This window comes from Pituophis catenifer, unplaced genomic scaffold, assembly GCF_029215685.1.
Source record: "Pituophis catenifer annectens isolate HBS135680 unplaced genomic scaffold, rPitCat1.0.hap2 SCAF_1, whole genome shotgun sequence".
Classification (NCBI taxonomy): Eukaryota; Metazoa; Chordata; class Lepidosauria; order Squamata; family Colubridae; genus Pituophis; species Pituophis catenifer.
The window spans coordinates 245,621,202-245,640,432 of record NW_027256881.1 but is presented as its reverse complement, the minus strand read 5'-3'; the positions used below and the strand labels follow the sequence as shown (position 1 = coordinate 245,640,432).

At 37.4% G+C, this 19,231-nt stretch overlaps 1 protein-coding gene across 1 annotated transcript in view; it reads right to left on the bottom strand.

Annotated features, from left to right (window-relative positions):
* Window positions 1–360: 360 nt before the first annotated feature.
* MUC5AC (mucin 5AC, oligomeric mucus/gel-forming) overlaps window positions 361–19,231 on the bottom strand; it is an 81,167-nt gene continuing 62,296 nt past the window's right edge. Inside the window, 12 exon segments of the mRNA XM_070935046.1 lie at window positions 361–417; window positions 4,413–4,674; window positions 5,459–5,573; window positions 6,296–6,341; window positions 8,955–9,080; window positions 9,848–9,946; window positions 10,084–10,197; window positions 10,797–10,837; window positions 12,031–12,135; window positions 12,847–13,027; window positions 13,888–13,919; window positions 15,068–15,162. Coding sequence (XP_070791147.1) covers window positions 361–417; window positions 4,413–4,674; window positions 5,459–5,573; window positions 6,296–6,341; window positions 8,955–9,080; window positions 9,848–9,946; window positions 10,084–10,197; window positions 10,797–10,837; window positions 12,031–12,135; window positions 12,847–13,027; window positions 13,888–13,919; window positions 15,068–15,162 — 1,273 coding nt within the window.

Here is a 19,231-nt window from a genome sequence, read left to right as displayed (position 1 = left end):
GTGAGTATTCCATCAGTTCCTATAACCTTCTAACTTGGCAATGACTAGAAGGTAGATTTAATTTCATCTTTTAGTACTAGACATTCCTGTAAGTGAAAAAGATCTTCTAATCTAAGGTATCTTAGATATTGATATCTCTACTGTGTAATGTTCATTATATTCCTTCCATCTTCCTCTGGTCTCCTTAGAATTTGCTACTACTTGTCCATTGGCATCTTTTAGTTCAAGGCTGGAACTTTTTCTGAGTTCAGAGATCTTTTGAAAGACTTCTGTTTTCCATGTCTGCTTTCATCTTCAATGTCTTTAGAGATGTTGCTGTAATACAGTTTCTTGTTTCTTTTAACAGCTCTCTGAAACCCCTTAAGTTCCTTTCTGAGGTTTTTGTCTTTCTTGGCTTTGACTTTTCTTCTCTTCTTGGCAATTCCCATGGTTCTGACAGGTTTGCTTTTTTTTCTTTTCTTTTTTGACAGTCTCTTTTCACATTCATTCTTAAAAACTTCTTTGAGTTCGGTACCTAACATTACATATAATCACGGCAGCTAGGTTAGCCCTAGCACAAGTCTGGAAAACAGATCAATTGCCAATGGAGCAGCAAATAATTCAAAAAATTTATACATGTGCAGAAATGGATAGACTAACGTTGAAATTGAAAGACAAGGAAGACTCACAGTACTTTAAGGTATGGGATAGTTGGTATGAGTGGATAAACCAATGGAAAAGAAGGTAAAGTTAAAATTTAGTAAGAAATTAAAAGTAATAATTATACACCGTCATTAAGATAAAAGAGGAAATAAGTCACTGTGTATATTTGTACTTATATATATTACATATATATAGTTTGTTTGTTGTGATTAGTTTTGTTGATTTTATTTTAAGGTTGTGAATGTTTTATATAATTTTATCTTTTTAAATTTAATAAAGTTTGTTTTTTAAAACCAAAAAAAAACAAAACCTTCTTTGAGTTCATTTTAGAATTCCTCTGGTTCTCTATCAATGAAGTGCAAGACTTCAGAGCTATTTTTAATGTTCTCTTTGAAAATGGTGGATATATGTTCTTTAGCTTAACCTGGAATTTGCACATGAACAATTTGTGATCAGTTCCTGGCCATGCCTTGCTGCTATAATTGAGCTCTTCCTCCTCCTCTTAGCAACAATATAATCAATTTGATTTCTATGTATTAAATTTAGTGATGTCCATATCTAGAGGCATCATTTTGGTTGTTCAAAGATCTTGTTAGCTATGAAGAAATCTTTGCAGTGGCAGAAATGGATAAGTCAGCCTCCTGCTTCATTTTGATTTCCTAAACCACACAATCCAACTCTATTTTCCTCTTTCATATTTCCAACTTTGGCACTCTAGTTTCCAATCACAAACAGCACATCTTGCTTGCATGTTCTATTGATTTCACTGATGTAGAAGAAAAAGAGGTTGATTACTTCTATATTGATTGATCATCATATGAAAGGATCGTCCACAAAGTTGAATCGATATTATTTCATCACTGATTGTGTTGTAGCCTAATACTGTTCTTGCTATATCCTTTCTCACCATAAAAGCAAGACGGTTTCTTCTTTGTTTTTCATGTGCTGGGTAATAAAGAGTGTAATCTTCTGACTGAAAGTGTCCCATCTCAGTCCCTCTCAATTTGCTCATGCCTAATATGTCAATTTGTAACTGTTTCATTTCATCTTTCACCGTACTGAGCTTTCCTGTAATTCTTACATTTCATGTTCCTAATGTAATTCTGTTTTTGCTGCTTCAGATTTTCTTTTCCTGTGTGGCAGCTTCAGTCCCTAGATGTCCCGAAGGTTTTAATCTAGCCATGTCATAACCACTGAGCCGTGGTGGTGCAGTGGTTAGAATGCAATACTGCAGGCTAACTCACTGCTTACTCCAGGAGTTCGACTCTGAGCGGTTCAAGGTTGACTCAGCCTTCCATCCCTCCGAGGTCAGTAAAATGAGGACCCAGATTGTTGTAGTGCTGTGAAGCACTATGAAATGGTATATAAGTCTGAGTGCTATTGCTACTAGTGAAAGATCCACTGCTCTTCCTCAGTAGCATATGAGCACCATCCAACCGGAGGGCCCATCATTTGGCACTATATTATCAATCACCTTCAATGAGACAGGTGGTCATATAAAATTGATTAATGGAATAAAATTTCTATCCATATGGTTTTCTTGTTAAAATACAGGAGGGGTTTATCTCTGACTTCCCATGCAATATGAATTGAAGCCTTTGCCATTATCACTAAAGAGACCCAGTGGTGGTACAGTGGTTAGAGTGCAGTACTGCAGGCTACGTCTGCTGATCACCAGTTGCCAGCAGTTTGGCAGATTGAATCCCACTGGGCTCAAGGTTGACTCAGCCTTCCATCCTTCCAAGGTCAGTAAAATGAGGACCTAGATTGTTGGGGGCAATATGGTGACTCTGTAAACTGCTTAGAGAGGGCTGTAAAGCACTATGAAGTGGTATATAAGTCTAAGTGCTATTGCTATTGCTAAAGTGATCATCTGCCTCTGGCATCTTCCTATATCAATGCTGCTCAATGTTGGTGCCTGCTTACTTTAGCTGGGCATCTGGGATGATCTTCATTGAGAGTATGTACAGGTAGTCCTTGCTTAATGACTGGTTGCTTAGCAATTGTTTGAGATTATAATAGATTCCCCAAAAGGTACTTACGACACAATTTTGCAGTTCCATCAATCACATCCTCCAACCTGATCATGTGATCAGATTTTGGATGCTTGGCAATTGGCCCACATTTGGCTCACGTTTACAGAGTTTGCAGTAGCTTCCAGTCACATGACGACAATTTTTGATGTTTTTTTATTGGTTTTTTTGGCATTTATTTCCAGTTATCAGGGAAAAAATGCCAATTGAGTAAAATAGATTTGCTTAATGAATGTAGGGTGTTCACTGAATGAATCCTGCAAACAGTCACATGGTTACCCATTTAATAACTGTAATGACTTACAGCTGTAATTCTGGCTCAATTATAGCTGTACGTTGAGCATTACTTGTACTCTTGGAATGCATTCCTTGTGTTCTTTGCTTGTCTCTCTCAGGAACAACCCCGTCCCCTACCCACCACTCCAATGAGGCAGCACAGAAGTTGGGGGGGGGGAATGATGGTAATTTCCATATTAAGCAATGCAAAATAGAATTATTAATGAGACAATAGGAATAACGTTGTTATGTGAACAAATGTGTTCTTTGGCTATTTAAAGAATATTACTAATGAAGTTAAATGAGATACTGATGTGTTATGTTATTGTGCAGTTGACACACATACAAGAAGCATATCCCTTGCAAAATGTTGTAAATTTTATTAATCATTTAGCTGTTGTTGAGCAACAAATAACAACTATAAAAAAGATGAAAATTTCCCTCAACCAGGCATTAGTTGACAGACAGTAGAGCACTTATTCAGAAGAAAATATCCCTGAAAATATATTTTTCTGGAAACAAATAAATAGTAATTAGATGTTCGAAAACAATTAACTAACTTAGAAGAGAAATTCTAAGTTATATTACTGTTATTTATTACTTTGGTTTACAAAAATTCTCCAATTACCTTTTGGTGTGCATATACTTATGTTAGTTCATTCTGTAAACAATTACAAAAATAATCCCGATCCTCATACAACTACTATGCTGATGGTATCATGTAAACAGTCTTCTTCAGCAGCAGCCACACTTCATGTTTTTTTTTCCTTCTTGCAATAGTAATAAATCTACAAAGAATCTCACATCATTATATAGCCTGTCTCATATTTGGAAAGAATAGGGGGAAAAAATGAAGTTTGTAGAAAAAGGAATTTGGAAGCACAGTAAGAAAAATTATGTCAGAGAACTGAGAGCTATGCTTGCCATTTTAGCAAATACCAACCAATGTTTTTGTCACATGCAACAGAGATGAATTGGATCAAAATCCTACTCAGTTTCCAGATATTGTCTGGCTTCTGTCAGCTAGTGCTAAAAACTCCACCAGTCTTAATTAAAATAGTACTACCTGTCACTTAATGCAGGAATTGTCGCTTCTCAAGAGAAGATCCCAAACCAAACCAATACATCTTTTTTATTTCTTCACCCCCAACTCCAATTATTGACACCAAGCCTCTTCCCCTCCATCTCCAAGTTTGTTTGTTTAAAAAAAAAAAAAACCTCATATAGTCTCAGTTGAGTCTGCACCCAAAAAAAGGTCAGGACATTTCAAAATGCTTGGTATGCAGAAGAGAAAATCTTTCCTTGAAGAGTAGATAGAGGAAATATTTGGTTGAATGTTGCTTGAGCATAACTTTTACATTTTATTACATTTTAATTTTTATTCAATTCTGGGTCACTTTTTGGAAATGTTTAGACTGGTCCTGAGCGTCCCTTTCATTCCTGCTGCAGTTTTTATTCTTACTGCTTCTTCTGCTGCTCCTGCTGCTGCTGCTGCTGCTGCTGCTGCTCCTGCTGCTGTGGTGGGAAGCTGGACAATTCTTGTGGAGCAGGTGTGGGCCAAATGTTGCATTCACTCTTGACACACTCACACTTGTCAACATAGAGGTAAGAATAATCCATGGTTAAACCATCGGGGCAAATCAAGGTCACTTGCTTCTTCGTAGTCTTTTGCTCTTGACAACAGGTGCATGTATGATTCATCATGTTTGCCTTATATGAATACCTGAATGGCGAAAGCAAATTGAGATTGAGATGAGCTGCTGCAGGATGAAGTCTGCGACCCTTCACCAACCATTATTTGGTTTCATCAGATTTTTGTCTTTTCAATGCCATTTTGCATAGTGTTGGACAGTCAAAACATTATAACCTACAGCAGGGGTCCCCAACTTTGACAACTCTATGACTTGTGGATTCAGCTCCCAGAATTCCTCACACAGCATGAAGGGCTGAGGAATTCTGGGATTTGAAGTCCACAAGTCTTAAAGTTGCCAACATTGGAGACCCCTGACCTATGGTATCTCTATCAATGGAATCAGTTTTGAGGTCCTTACAGTTGATGGGCCATTTTAGCATTTTTCTTCCCTCCTCCTTGTTATTTGTTGGCACTCTCTCCTCTCACTCACCTGCTTGCTTCTACCTTTCCTTTGATATCTGCCAGACACCACATCTCCCATTTGTTGATCATCTGCCAATTTTTTTCCTCAAGGAATGGGAGCTAGGCCTGCACCCCGATCCATCTAAAACAACCTTAAATAGAATTTCATCTTCATTTGGAATAATTTAAGATGCTGGGCAATGCACCAGCAATGGAATTGAGTCTTAGCTGAACTTCCATTTCAAATGCTGAAAGTTGAAATTAAAATGGCATCTGGACTACTTTGCAGATATCCTAAGAACCAGATCTTGGATAGTTTCTTTGCATTTATATCTCGTGGCATATGAAGATTTTTTAAACAGTTGTTTCACAATGAGCTACCGAAGATGCAATAAAATTCAAGGTTACTTACTTTGAAAAACTGTCACATTGGCCTTCACAATGTGTTACTTCAATAGGTGAAGAAGATTCACAGCCATTGTATTTTATTGTTTTGGTGATGTTTATTGGTGCACAGAATTCTATCTCTTGAGAGCGGAAGAAAAGAGAAACAGTAAAAAAAAAAACCTTGAGTCTCTGATCACAAACATAAAACAAACAAACAAAAAATAAAAGAAAGCGTACACGTACAGGTAGTCCTCAATTTATGACCACAATTGAGCCCAAACTTTCTGTTGCTAAGCAAGACAGTTGTAATTTTGCCCCACTTTACAATCTTTCTTTCCACAGTTATTAAGTGAATCACTGCAGTTCTTAAATTAGTAACACAGCTGTTAAGTGAATCTGGCTTCCCTATTGACATTGCTTGTCAGAAGGTCACAAAAGGTGATCACAGGACCTCAACTGTCATAAATATGAACCAATTGCTAAGTGTCCTAATTTTGATCATGTGATGCTGTAACAGTCGTAAATGTGAAAAATGGTCATAAGTCACCTTTTCAGTGCTGTTTTAACTTTGAACAGTCACTAAATTAACTGTTGTAAGACAAGGATTACCTGTATAATGTGTGCATGTATGTGACAAGTGATGATAACCATGCCAATTTGCTTCTGTAGAGAATTGTGTGGCTATAAATCCTAGCAACTTTGCCCACCAACTATAATAAGTGGGCTTGAATAGAATTGAAGTCCAGTGATGTCTGAAAGGCTATGGTAGAATTTATAGCAACACACAAAAAATGGCTTTATCGCTAATACAAATCTGAATTTTTTTATTTATGCTAATATAATTTGCATAACTTACTTGGACGTTCGCATTTCTTGCAACACCCATCATCAGCGGGTTTCACATATTCCTATAAAAATAAAATATTTCAGACTTTAATTTATGATGTTAAAACCATCATTTCTCCCCATAGGTATATCATATAGGATTAGAATTAGAATTCTTTATTGGCCAAGTGTGATTAGACACATAAGGAATTTGTCTCTGGTGCATAAACTCTCAGTGTACATGCAACTATAGTGATAGATCTTTATCATAGTCATTCATCATAAAACATTAAATACAAAGCCTTAGTGATAGTCATGGATACTGAATAAGCAATCAACAGAAATCATGCTAGGATATTAAGTAAACAATACAAATCATAAGATGCAAGCAACAAAGTTATAGTCATAAGAAGATAAGGAGATAGGAAATAGGGAAGATGAGAATAATGGAGTTAATGCTGCCTTTCTGGATAGTTTGACAGTGTTGTGGGAATTAGTTGTTTAGCAGGGTAATGGCATAGGGAGAAAATTGTCCTTGTGTTTAGTTGTTCTGACATGAGATGCCCTATAGCGTTGTTTTGAGGGTAGAGGTTGAAACAATTTATGTCTAGGATGTGAGGGGATCTGTAGATATTTTCACAGCCCTCTTTTTGACTTGTGCAGTATACAGATCCTTAATGGAAGGCAGGCTGGTAGTAACTGTTTTTTTCTGCAGTTCTAATTATCTATTTAAGTCTGTGTTTGTCTTGATTGGTTGCAGAGCCAAACCAGACAGTTATAGAGGTTCAGAGAACAGACTCAATAATTCCTCTGTAGAACTGTGTCAGCAGCTCCTTGGGCAGCCTGAGCTTTTTGAGTTGGCTCAGGAAGAACCTTCTTTGTTGTGCTTTTTTAATGACATATTTGATGTTAGGTGTTCATTTTAAGTTTTGAGATATTGTAGAATCTAGAAACTTGAAGGTTGCTACTGCGTTGTCTAGCATTGTGACTGGTGGTAGTACAGGAGGACTTCTCCTAAAATCTACTATCATTTCTACAGTTTTAAGTGTGTTCAGTTCAAGACTGTTCCAGCTGCATCAGAAGGCTAGTTGTTCAACTTCCCATCTGTATGCAGATCTGTCGTTGTCTCAAATCATAATCATAATGATAAGTTTATTTGTCAAGCATATATAAGATAACAGGTAAAAGTATAAACATAATTTGAATACATGAAAAGAGTAAGTAAAAAGGAATATTAGGACAGGGACAGTAGGCACGCTGGTGCACTTATGCACGCCCCTTACAGACCTCTTAGGAATGGGATAAGGTCAACAGTAGACAGTTTAAGGTTAAAGTTTTGGGAGTTTGGGGAAGAAACTACAGAGTCAGGTAGTGCATTCCAGACATTGACTACTCTGTTACTGAAGTTGTATTTTCTGCAGTCTAATTTGGAACAGTTTACCTTGAGTTTGTATCTATTATTTGCTTGTATATTGTTGTGGTTGAAGCTAAAGTAGTCATTGACAGGAAGGACATTGTGGCAGATAATTTTATGTACTATGCTTAGGTCAGACTGAAGTCGGAGTAGTTCTAGTTGGCGTAGTGAGACCAATCACTGTTGGTCTGCAAACTTCAGTACTTTAATATGTAAATGTGGAATAATATGTATCAATGGTTGGAGAAGAGGAGGAATGTCTCAATAAAGAAATATTGATAAGTTGAGAGTTGGAAAATTATTATGTTAGTATTATGTGATAGGTAGGAATTGTAATGGTATTGAAAGTAATTTTTACAGACGAAGAGATTTATGTGTCTGAATTTTGATAGACTGTACATATTTATATATCGAATATGAATTGTATTTGTTGCAAAGTAAAATTTGATGGAAATGTTTGAACCAGAAAAGTCGCACTATGTCCAATGTTTTTAACTGTATATTTAATAAAAAACTTTAAAAAAAACTTTTTTAAAAAAGAGAGAGAGATCCTTTGAGATGCAGTCATTGGTATAGAGAGAGAAGAGAAGTAGAGAGAGGGCACACAGCCCTGGGGGCCCCTGTGCTAATTGCACAAGTATCTGAGGTGATTCTGCCTAGCTTCACCTGCTGCTTCCTGTCTGTTAGAAAGCTTATGATCCAGTTATAAGTGTGGTCAGGCATGGCTAACTGATTTAATTTAGCTAGAAGAATAGAACTTCAATACAAACAAAAGCCAAACAACAATATTTGGGCAAGAGTCCTAAAAGAATATTATATATCTTGATGCATCTACTTCTTCTATAAATATTATATATGAAACAACAACAGAAGCATTCTCACTAATTCTTTATCTCAGTATTCACTTTGCTTTGAATATATAGTCTCCTTTAGTGCGCTAAAGCTGAGTACTACTAACAATGGCAGCCAATTATTTTACAGTTTTATAGAGCTGTTTAGATCACAATGTATTTTAGCAACAGAATGTCAGATGATGGCTGAAGCTTTTGCTTAAAGTCAACTGATACAGGGTGAAATATTGTATATGTTGTTTGTAATGTTAGTAATTTAAAATATAAAATGAATAAAAAAATAAAAAAAAATAAAATCAACTGATACAGTTCAGTTGTAAACCTTTCATAATAAACCCAATTAATTCCAACTTAAACTTTTGATAAAATCCACTTTCATCACATAGAACCAAATATGAAAAAACAAAGACTGTTCAATCAGTGAAACTTACAGGCGGGCAGTTTGGATCCCATTGAAGGCAAGTTTTCTTGATAGTGACAGTAATATATTGGTTGTCAACAAGATCACATTCATATGAAGTACAATTGTTTCCTGGTGGGTACCAAATTTCTCCTGGCTGAAAATAGCGACAATTGTAGTTATTTATTTATTTTAGAAGATAACATAAAAATAATTCATGATCTTCAATTCCTTAATTTCTCAGAGAACAGAACTGAGAATGGGGTGGAGGCTGGCATGCAGTTCAATTAGAGGTGTCCTCAAAATGTGAAACAATAGAAGTGAAAATTTTGGATGGCTGAGGGATACAGCAACTGGATGGGTCCTAGCATTCCTCAACTTATACTGAATGTGATTTGTTAAATTGGCGCATATGTAGTTTGATGATAACAGTTGACTTGGCATTCCCACCAACAATGGAAGCTTGGCCTGGGGTTAAGTTATGGTTGCCCATCCAGGGAATCCTGAAAAAGGGATGTACCCAATCCAAACTCACTACAGGTAGTTCTCAATTTACAACTGGGCACTTAGTGACCATTCAAAGTTACAATGCACTCTCAAAAGCTACTAATGATTGGCATTCAAAGTTACAATGGCTGGGCCTCCCCCGCAATTATATGATTGCACTTCAGGTGTTTGGCAACTGGCCTACATACATGGCCATTTGCAGCATCCTGCACTCATGTGACTGCATTCTATGATGGTTTTGCCAAAAGCTGGCATTTGTTTCTATTTTTTCGGCAAAAAATGGTGCATAGCAAAAAACTGGTTCGCTAATGATCCTGGTGTTTGCTTAGCAACTGCCACAAAAAAGATTATAAAATCCACACGAGTGGATTAAATGTGAATTTGTTGAACAGTGGAGTTAGCAAAATTGTAAGTTACCTTGATCACTTGGGTAGGAGAGGAACCCAATGTCAGAACACAAGCAATCTGCATACATTGGCCACAGCATTGTCCAGATACTTCCTGGTATTCGTAACCCTGTAATTCAGAAAAATGGGAAAAAATCATAAAATCGTAAATCTTTTTTTTTAATAAATAGTGAGTAGATGGATAGATTCAGAGAGTTTGAAAGCCATGGATTTTTCTTGTTTTTAAAAAAGAACAATGGGGCTTACCAGCGGGCATCTTTGGTCACATGTTTTAGAAACACACTCCACGTTGTTTTCTAGATCTTCTTTTTCAGAGCATTTGCATGATTCGCATAATCCTCTTGGTATGACTGCCCCAGGCTGAAGAAAGAGAAAAGTGAAAAGTAATAAATAATTCTAACCTAATTTCATACCTGGAACTACTACAATCAATCTGCTTGTGATCTGCTCCTCAGAAAGAGCCATCATGCTCAATATTTCTGTTTTAATCTTTAAGATGTCAGGTGAAGATCTTTTTATTATTATTATTTTTAAAAAAGTTCTCACACTATTTGGCTTTTATTTTTATTGTGGTCTTCCTGTGATTTTGAGTGCTGTGTTATAACCGCTTTTGTTCTCATTCTTAATACTGATAAATGATTTCATCCTGGTGTATGTTGTGGTTTTTGCTTAACCATGGATTGCATAATGTTTTTAATTTCATGGTATTTCTACAAGGGAACTCCATTTGTTGAACAAGATAGAAACATGAAATAAATAATGATAAGGTTGAGAACAAATGCAAATAAGAGCAAGCTTTTGTATTTTCAAAAAGGAAGAATTTTACCATTGTCATCCCTGAAAATCTTTAGCAAACTAGAGAAGCAAAAATGGTCTCCTATAGGAAAATCACTGTTAACATTGGACTTGAATTAGTTGTTTAAGTGGTGCTATTCTTCATTTTAATGAAAATTACTTACACTGTAGAATTTTCCATCGACAACACAGCCTGGTACTTTCACTGTGGGACACAAAGATAATATTATAATTAATCTTAGCATTTGTTCTCAACAGATCAAATTAACCGAGAAGGAAAAATGACATAAAATGATACAATTTGCTCTTTAAAGATTTCCTTTTAAGAGTGTGTGCCGTACACTCTGTGCAGTACACAGAAAAAAGTGTTTATTTAGCACATAGTACGGAGTAGGAAACTTGAGTAATTTAATCTTTGGGAATTCTAAAGCATTAGGTCTTACCCAATGCATTTCTCAAATAGAGTTTTCCCTGGTGGGCGCCATATATGCTGGGCTGTGATACTGACTATTTCAAGCAAGTATGGCTTAAGCAATTTTGCAAGATACGTTTCAGACCCACTGTTGAAATTTACCTATTTGTATTTTTCTTACTGTTACACAACAATATGCAGTGGGATCCAATGACAATGAAAACGAATGCTTCATTTAGAAGAACAGTTATTTCTATGACACGAATGATAATGCATTGACTTGCAAATGTTAATGTTGATAAAGTGTTTTAAAAAATAGAGATTAAGCAGAGATGAGGTAGAACATATTTTTACAGATTGGGAATAGACTACTTTTATCCGTATGTATTTTGTACAAATAGCATCTTTGAGAGAAACATTCAGTAACGTTGCTAGAATCACCTTCAGCAAGGTCAGTCAATTTATTTGGGACAGTCCTTGCGTGATTTAAAGGTGGAAGAAACAACCAGTCCAGGGCTGGGTTTTAATTATCTTTACTACTGACTGGTTCACAATGGGAGCATGTGTGCACGCTCACTTTGCTCATATACGCATGCTTCTGCGCATGCGTAGATAATTAAATATGACATCAGGGTGGGTGGGCGGAGCCTCCCGTCACTTTTACTACCAGTTCTCAAGAACCGGACAGAACCAGGAGCAACCCACCACTGAACCAGTCCCTTTAAAACTGTATGCTGCTAACAAGCTAATAGCAGAAATGACATGTATAAGGAATTAAAGATGCCCATCCTCAGAGCCAGAGTAGATCAAATATCAGCTTACACCAGGAAATACAAAAAGCCCACAAAAAGAGATCTCCTCTGAAATGGCTGTCCATGAGAGAGGATGAATATACTTTCTGCATTTTTGCAGGCAGTAGAATATGGGGGTAGGGGAGAATATTAAAGCAACACAGCAATTGTTTTTTAAAATGGCCCAATTCTTACCACAAGTGGTGTTAATGCAGCAGTCTCCTGGCAAGTTTTCCTTCTTTAATTCATATCCCAGTGGACAGGTTTCAACAGACCCGGGACAGTGAGAAGTGTTGCACACTACAGAATGAAAAATAAAAAGGTGGAAGAGCAATGGGTGGGTTAATACATTTTAATATTTATTAGCATCACTTTGTCTACACTTTATCTTGAGCAAATCAAAGAGTGGATTAAGTTATAGTGAATCCAGTACATTGTGTATTTAAGCATAAATTTGACCTGTGGTCTTTATAATTTCTGATGCAATGGTTTAACTTCATTTTTATCAAAACAGAATTGTCAGTGAGTTGCTCAACAGCATAGCTCTATCCTCTAAGCATTAGCTTTTGATCTTGTAGAGACTAGAAAGTGCATCTCTAGGGTCCTTGGTGCTCTCTGAACTTGGGGTTTTTCTTACAGAGGTTTCAGTATCAAATAGTTAACATCAACAGTATACTGAGGAAGTTACTTTGTTTGGTAAAAAAACACCAAACTTAAAGAGCACCAAGGACCCTACAGTCAAATCCGGAGCTAAATATATTCTCTTCTAAAGTACTCCTATATTATTTTATTATTTTATTTGTTACTAAGTTTATTTTCCTGCCCATCTCATTTCAAAGCAAATATTTGTAAAGCAGACAGATTAACTTCTCTAATAGATGATTTTATAATACAGAGCCTTGGTTAAACTGAAGCAGCCACTGTAATCTAACAAATGGGAGTTTCCAAAATGAAAACTGGCTTGCTAGCTTGGGTCATTTACAGTACAATATTGGTGAAAATTATACTTACCACAATGTTTTTGAGGGCAGCACTTTTCTTCAGGGGTTAATATTGTGATGGGTACAAACCCTTCAAAAGAACATTCCACAGGAGTAGTTTTGGTAGGACATGGTTCTTCAATACATTGTACCATAAGAGAATATTCCTCACAAATACATTTCTGGCAGTTGCTAATCCAAGTTTCTCCAGGCTGTGAAAAGAGATATTTTTAAATATATTATATCTATCTATGTATCTATGTATGTATGTATGTATGTATGTATGTATGTATGTATGTATGTATCTATGTATCTATGTATCTATGTATCTATGTATGTATGTATGTATGTATGTATCTATCTATCTATCTATCTATCTATCTATCTATCTATCTATCTATCTATCTACCCTGTTTCCCCCAAAATAAGACATCCCCTGATAATAAGCCCAATCAGGCTTTTGAGCACATGGCAATAAGGCCAAGTGCTTATTTCAGGGTTCAAAAAAAATATAAGACAGGGTCTTATTTTGGGGAAAACACGGTATCTATCTATCTATTATCTATCTATCTATCTATCTATCTATCTATCTATCTATCTATCATCTATCATCTATCATCTATCATCTATCTATCTATCTATCTATCTATCTATCTATCTATCTATCTATCTATCTTCTATCTATCTATCTTTAAATATATATGTACCCATACCCATACATATATGCTGTACATATACATGCATATATAGACATGCATACATACAGTATAAATTTCTGTGTTGTGCTTAAGCACCTCCATTGCAGCTGCCATACATCATTGATTTGGGGAAGTGGATTTGGTCACATATGGGGGAAAGAGAGATTTACAAGCAAAAGTGTGCACACTTAGTATAGTGGGTTTTCCTGTTGCTACTTGACACTGAGAGAATGGATGCAATTTTTCCTATTTCCTCATTAAAACTCACCAAACATTGAAAAAGTCTTGAAAAAAATATTTTCCATGAAGGTCCTATTACCCATAGAGTTTCACCCATTTACATTTTATGAAATAATAAAAGCTTTAATACTTACCACTTTGGGTAACCCATCTGGTCCAGTACAACCTGGAAAAAAATGTATACGTATGATATTTTGCACTGAAGATCATCTAAGTTTCATCATTTGATGTATAATATTTTATTATGTTTTATACTAGTTACTGTAGGTAGCTTATAACATTTAAAAACAACACAGAACATTATATAAAACATAGCAATGCATGCAGCAGCTGAGAAACCAAACCAGTCTAGAGAAAGCATTACGCATATTAAGGTTTCCCTCTAACACACTAACCTCCAAGTCTGAAAACATCCATGGGCCTTCAGAAAGGCTAGCAGGGTCAGATCCACTCTATTCTCAAGGGGAATTGTGTTCCAAATGGAAGGAGCAGCACATGAGAAGGCCTACTTCTTGGGTCCCACAAGCTGACATTTTTTTAATTGATAGGTTCTACAGCAGAGGTCTTCAAACCTGGCACCTTTAAGACTTGTGGACTTCAACAGTTGAAGTCCACAAGTCTTAAACCTGCCAAGTTTGAAGACCTATGATCTATAGCTTACCTCTCCTGCCATATTTAATGGGAGGGATAGACATGTAACTTGTTTAGAAAGCAAAGGGCCACCGACTGTTGAGGCGTATGGAATCCAGTGCAATTTCTTTTGTCTCCTGGATAACAATCAATAGGAAGATGCTAGGAATGTCAGATAACCTGAGCTTCAGATAGCACAAGGAAAGTTGTCGGTTACTTTGTAGATTTCATGGGCAAATAATAACAGAGGTTCTTCATTCTGTAAGGATGATGATCCACTGGTAAATGATACTTATGGAGGGATTATCATACACTTTTTAGAATGTATTTGTGGAGGGGGAAAAATCCTCTGTTGAACAAAACCATCTCTGTGTGAAAGAAGACCATATTTTTATACATCTTGCATATTAATACAAATGATCTTCAAGATCTTTTACTCAGTTTTGTGCACTGCAGTTGATAGATCTAGATCAGGCCTCTTTATGGTAAATGTTTCACATGTCCATGTTGCTGGGTGTATGGGTTTTGATCCATCCATCTTTTATTATTTAAGTGATTATCTCCTTTCAATGAATAATTTCTGATCTTCTTTCCCAGAAATGACTGAAATCACATCTAGCTGGCTGGTCTGTCCAGCAGTCCCTTTGCATTATGTCCCCCCCTTTCTTAAATAAGAACACTTACCACAATCAGAGACACAGATATCTCTGTGGGTACTGAAGAGTTTGGTTCCATTTTTACAGAAGCAACCTTCTGTTATTCCAGTCTGTGGAGGACCACTTCAATGAAAAAGAAGCACAAATTAGAGTAATAGCTGCACCCCAACATTACGAACAACCACACAGTGTATGCAACTAATAAGAATGAAGGAACGAGGTTATATAAGGTCAACCCAACTTTCTTTGAAATGGCTCAAGTTGATGTAACTGCCACTAATCATCCACATTTTATCTTCCCTGTGAGAGAACTAGTCATGATAAAAGAGGAGTTTCAAGTAATAATAATAATAATAATAATAATAATAATAATAATAATAATAATAATAATAATAATAATAATAATAATAATAATTTTATTTCTATACCGCCCTTCTCCCGAAGGACTCAGGGCGGTGTACAGCCTATTTAAAAACACAAACAAAACAATGATATAAAATTTAAAATAATTAAATAAATGGCTCAAATTTAAAACCCCAATAAATTTAAATACCCCAATTTAAAACTATTGTATTGATAGTCCGGCCTGGCGGAACAACAGGGTCTTCAATGCGCAGCGAAACACCCGGAGGTCAGATATCTTACGAATTTCCGGGGGCAGTTCATTCCACAGGGCTGGGGCTCCCACAGAGAAGGCCCTCCCCCTGGGCGTCGCCAGCCGACATAACTTGGCTGATGGCACCCTGAGGAGACCCTCTCTGTGGGAACGAACTGGTCGGTGGGAGGCTATTGGTGGCAGAAGACGGTCTCGAAGGTACCCGGGTCCTATGCCATGGAGCGCTTTAAAGGTGGTAACCAACACCTTGAATCGCACCCGGAAGACTACCGGGAGCCAGTGCAGCTCGCGCAGGAGGGGTGTCACATGGGCATAACGGGTTGCGCCCATAACCACCCGCGCGGCCGCATTCTGGACCAGTTGGAGCCTCCGAGTGCTCTTCAAGGGGAGCCCCATGTAGAGAGCATTACAATAGTCCAACCGGGAAGTAACAAGGGCATGAGTGACCGTGCGCAGGGCGTCCCAATCCAGAAAGGGCTGCAACTGGCGAATCAGGCAAACCTGATAAAAGGCCCCCCTGGCCACGGCCGTCATATGCTCTTCTAAAGACAGCCGCGTGTCCAGGAGGACACCCAGATTGCGAGCCCTCTCCGTGGGGGGCAAAGATTCACCCCCAATAGTCAGCGATGGCACCTGCTGACTATATCGGGGCGCCGGAAGCCACAGCCACTCGGTCTTGGAGGGGTTGAGTCTGAGCCTGTTCCTCCCCATCCAGGCCCGCACGGCCTCCAGGCAGCGGGACATCACATCAAGGGCATCGTTGGGGTGGTCTGGGGTGGAGATGTACAGCTGGGTATCGTCAGCGTACAGATGACACTTCACTCCAAAACCACGGATGATCTCACCCAGCGGCTTCACATAAATGTTGAACAGGAGGGGCGAGAGGACCGACCCTTGCGGCACTCCCCATGCGAGGCGCCTCGAGGTCGACCTCTGCCCCCCTGCCAACACGAACTGCGAGCGGTCGGAGAGGAAGGAGGAGAACCACCGCAAAACGGTGCCCCCTATTCCTAACCCCCTCAACCGCTGCAGCATGATACCATGGTCGATGGTATCAAAAGCCGCTGAGAGATCTAATAGGACTAGGACAGAGGAACAACCCCTGTCCCGAGCCCTCCAGAGATCATCCACCAACGCGACCAATGCCGTTTCTGTGCTGTACCCCTGCCTGAAGCCCGACTGGTACGGGTCTAGATAGATAGCTTCATCCAGGTGCCGGGGAAGTTGTCGTGCCACCACGCTCTCAACAACCTTCGCCACAAAACGAAGGTTGGAGACTGGACGATAGTTGGCTAATTCAGCCGGGTCCAGGGAAGGCTTCTTGAGGAGGGGCCTCACTACCGCCTCTTTCAAGGCAGCAGGAAAGGCACCCTCACCCAAAGAAGCACCTATAATCCCCTGGAGCCAGCCATGAAGTTCAAATCCATGGCACTAGACTAATTTTTAACAGGTTAAAATTTATGATTTATGAAACCATAACTGAAATAAATCCATAGAATTTTTCTTCCATCTATAGAAAAATACAGGGTGATATGATTAAAAGCTAGAATAAGTGATAGAAATAAAGGGAATATTAATGTATTACATTTTTATTTCATAAAATGAAAGTAATAATGAAAAATAGGTGGAAATAATTGAATAATGATAGACTGTAACCTAATATAAATGTGTATTGTTATGGGAATTACATAAATTGATTGAATGTAATAACAATGTTTAATCTGATCAGTTTTCTTTGTATTGGAATGTATGGCGCCCAGGTGCCACACTGTTCATGCATTAATTTGACATTTTTATAAAAAATAAAAAAATAAAAAACTTTTAAAAAAACAAAGAAAAATACATTTTTTCCTGATAAAGTGGAAAGGAGAATTTTTATTCTCTGCTTATGTTCTCATAATGTACTCTAGAGGATTCCCCATCTCTTTGGAACAAACTTTGGGGATATGTATGATTTTGCAGAGGGAGGAAAGGTATACAACGTATTATAACAATAGCATCATAGATCATAAAGTGAGAAGAGGCTACTTAGGCTCTTGAATCAAATTCCCTGCTTTGTGCAGAACTCTAATTAAAGCATTCCCAACAAAAGGCTCTTTGATCTATACTTGAACCTACTATTTCCTTTGATGATCAGTTCCACTATCAAAGTGCTCGTACTATCAAGACCCTTTTCCTAGCATGGAGTCTTTTTGTATATTAAAACCATTGTTTTGTTTCTTGCTCTTTAAAAATGATAGATAATAAGCCTGACTGGCTTCTGTATAAAGGCTTGAATCAAGTGTTTGTCTCCTAGTCAGTTCATTTTTCTCAAGGTTAAATACGTTGTGTTCCTTCATTCCTCATTAAATTTTTGTTTCTAATCCTCTGTTCAATTCCATTGCTCATGTCTATCCACACCTCTGCCCAGTTCCAATTTAACTGATCTAATGTGATGCCAGAGCTGAACACAGTAGTCAAAGGGAGGGTCTACATAATGGAGAAAATTATTTCACATGGTCTAGAAATTTTGTTTGCGTCAATGCAGCCTAAAATTATATTGTGTTTCAAAAGTCACATCATATTGCTAAGCTATAGTCAATTTGTGATCAATTCAACTACTTTTTCATCCATGGTTTTCTAAGCTGAGCAACCCTTTTATATTTCTGGGCATATTCTTTCTTCTTTCAAAGTGATTTATTTTGCGATTTTTCCTATACAATTCCATTCTATCGGTTTCCTCCCACTTCTCCAAACCTCTTGGTAATGTTTTGCTAGTTTTATATCTTCTGCAAATCTGATAACAATGTCTTCTTCAGCTAAATCTTTAATGGAAACTTTGAAAGGTACTGGCATCCTGCTTGATACCTTCTATTTTGATGAGGAACTACTGATGAGCTCAAAGTGCAGTGATAGAAAGCAAATTGTAGTTCCAGCTAATGACATGACATCTTAACTAGTCGGCTAATCAGAATATCAGGTATTGCTTTGTCAAATGATATGCTGAAATAAAGAGTCCTGCATTGAACAACAGAAGTTACCCAATGGTATATATTTTGAACATACTCAAAATGGTTTAATCTGGCAAGATTTACTCTTGACCAAATCCATGCTAACTTCTAGTAATGATGGCTTTGGTTTCAAAGTGTTTGGCCGTTTTGTGATCTGCCACCAGAACATTCCGGTATCATTTTCAGACTGAGTAATCTGTAGTTTTCCTGCTCCCTTTCTAAAGATAACCTTTGCCCCCCCTCCCCCCGTCCATTTGATCTTCGGGATTTCTCATAAATAATTAGACATTCAAAACTATAGCAATTTCTACCATTTAATCACCCTACTCTGAAATTTGTAAGTGTACAATATCAGGAGGTAGTTCCTTTCTATTATGCTTGATCTGAAATATAGTTAATTCAGGCAGCTCTTTGCAATTGACTAAATCTGAGTACAAATAGTTCCTTATTTATTTTTCTTTCTATTGTCCTTTTCTTAGCCTTTTGTTATTCTTTTCATTTTCACTGAAAAACTGCTTCTTTACTCTTCTTTTTGAATGTAATAAAAAAAAATATTCCACTTATGTAGTTTAAATGCATACTTCAT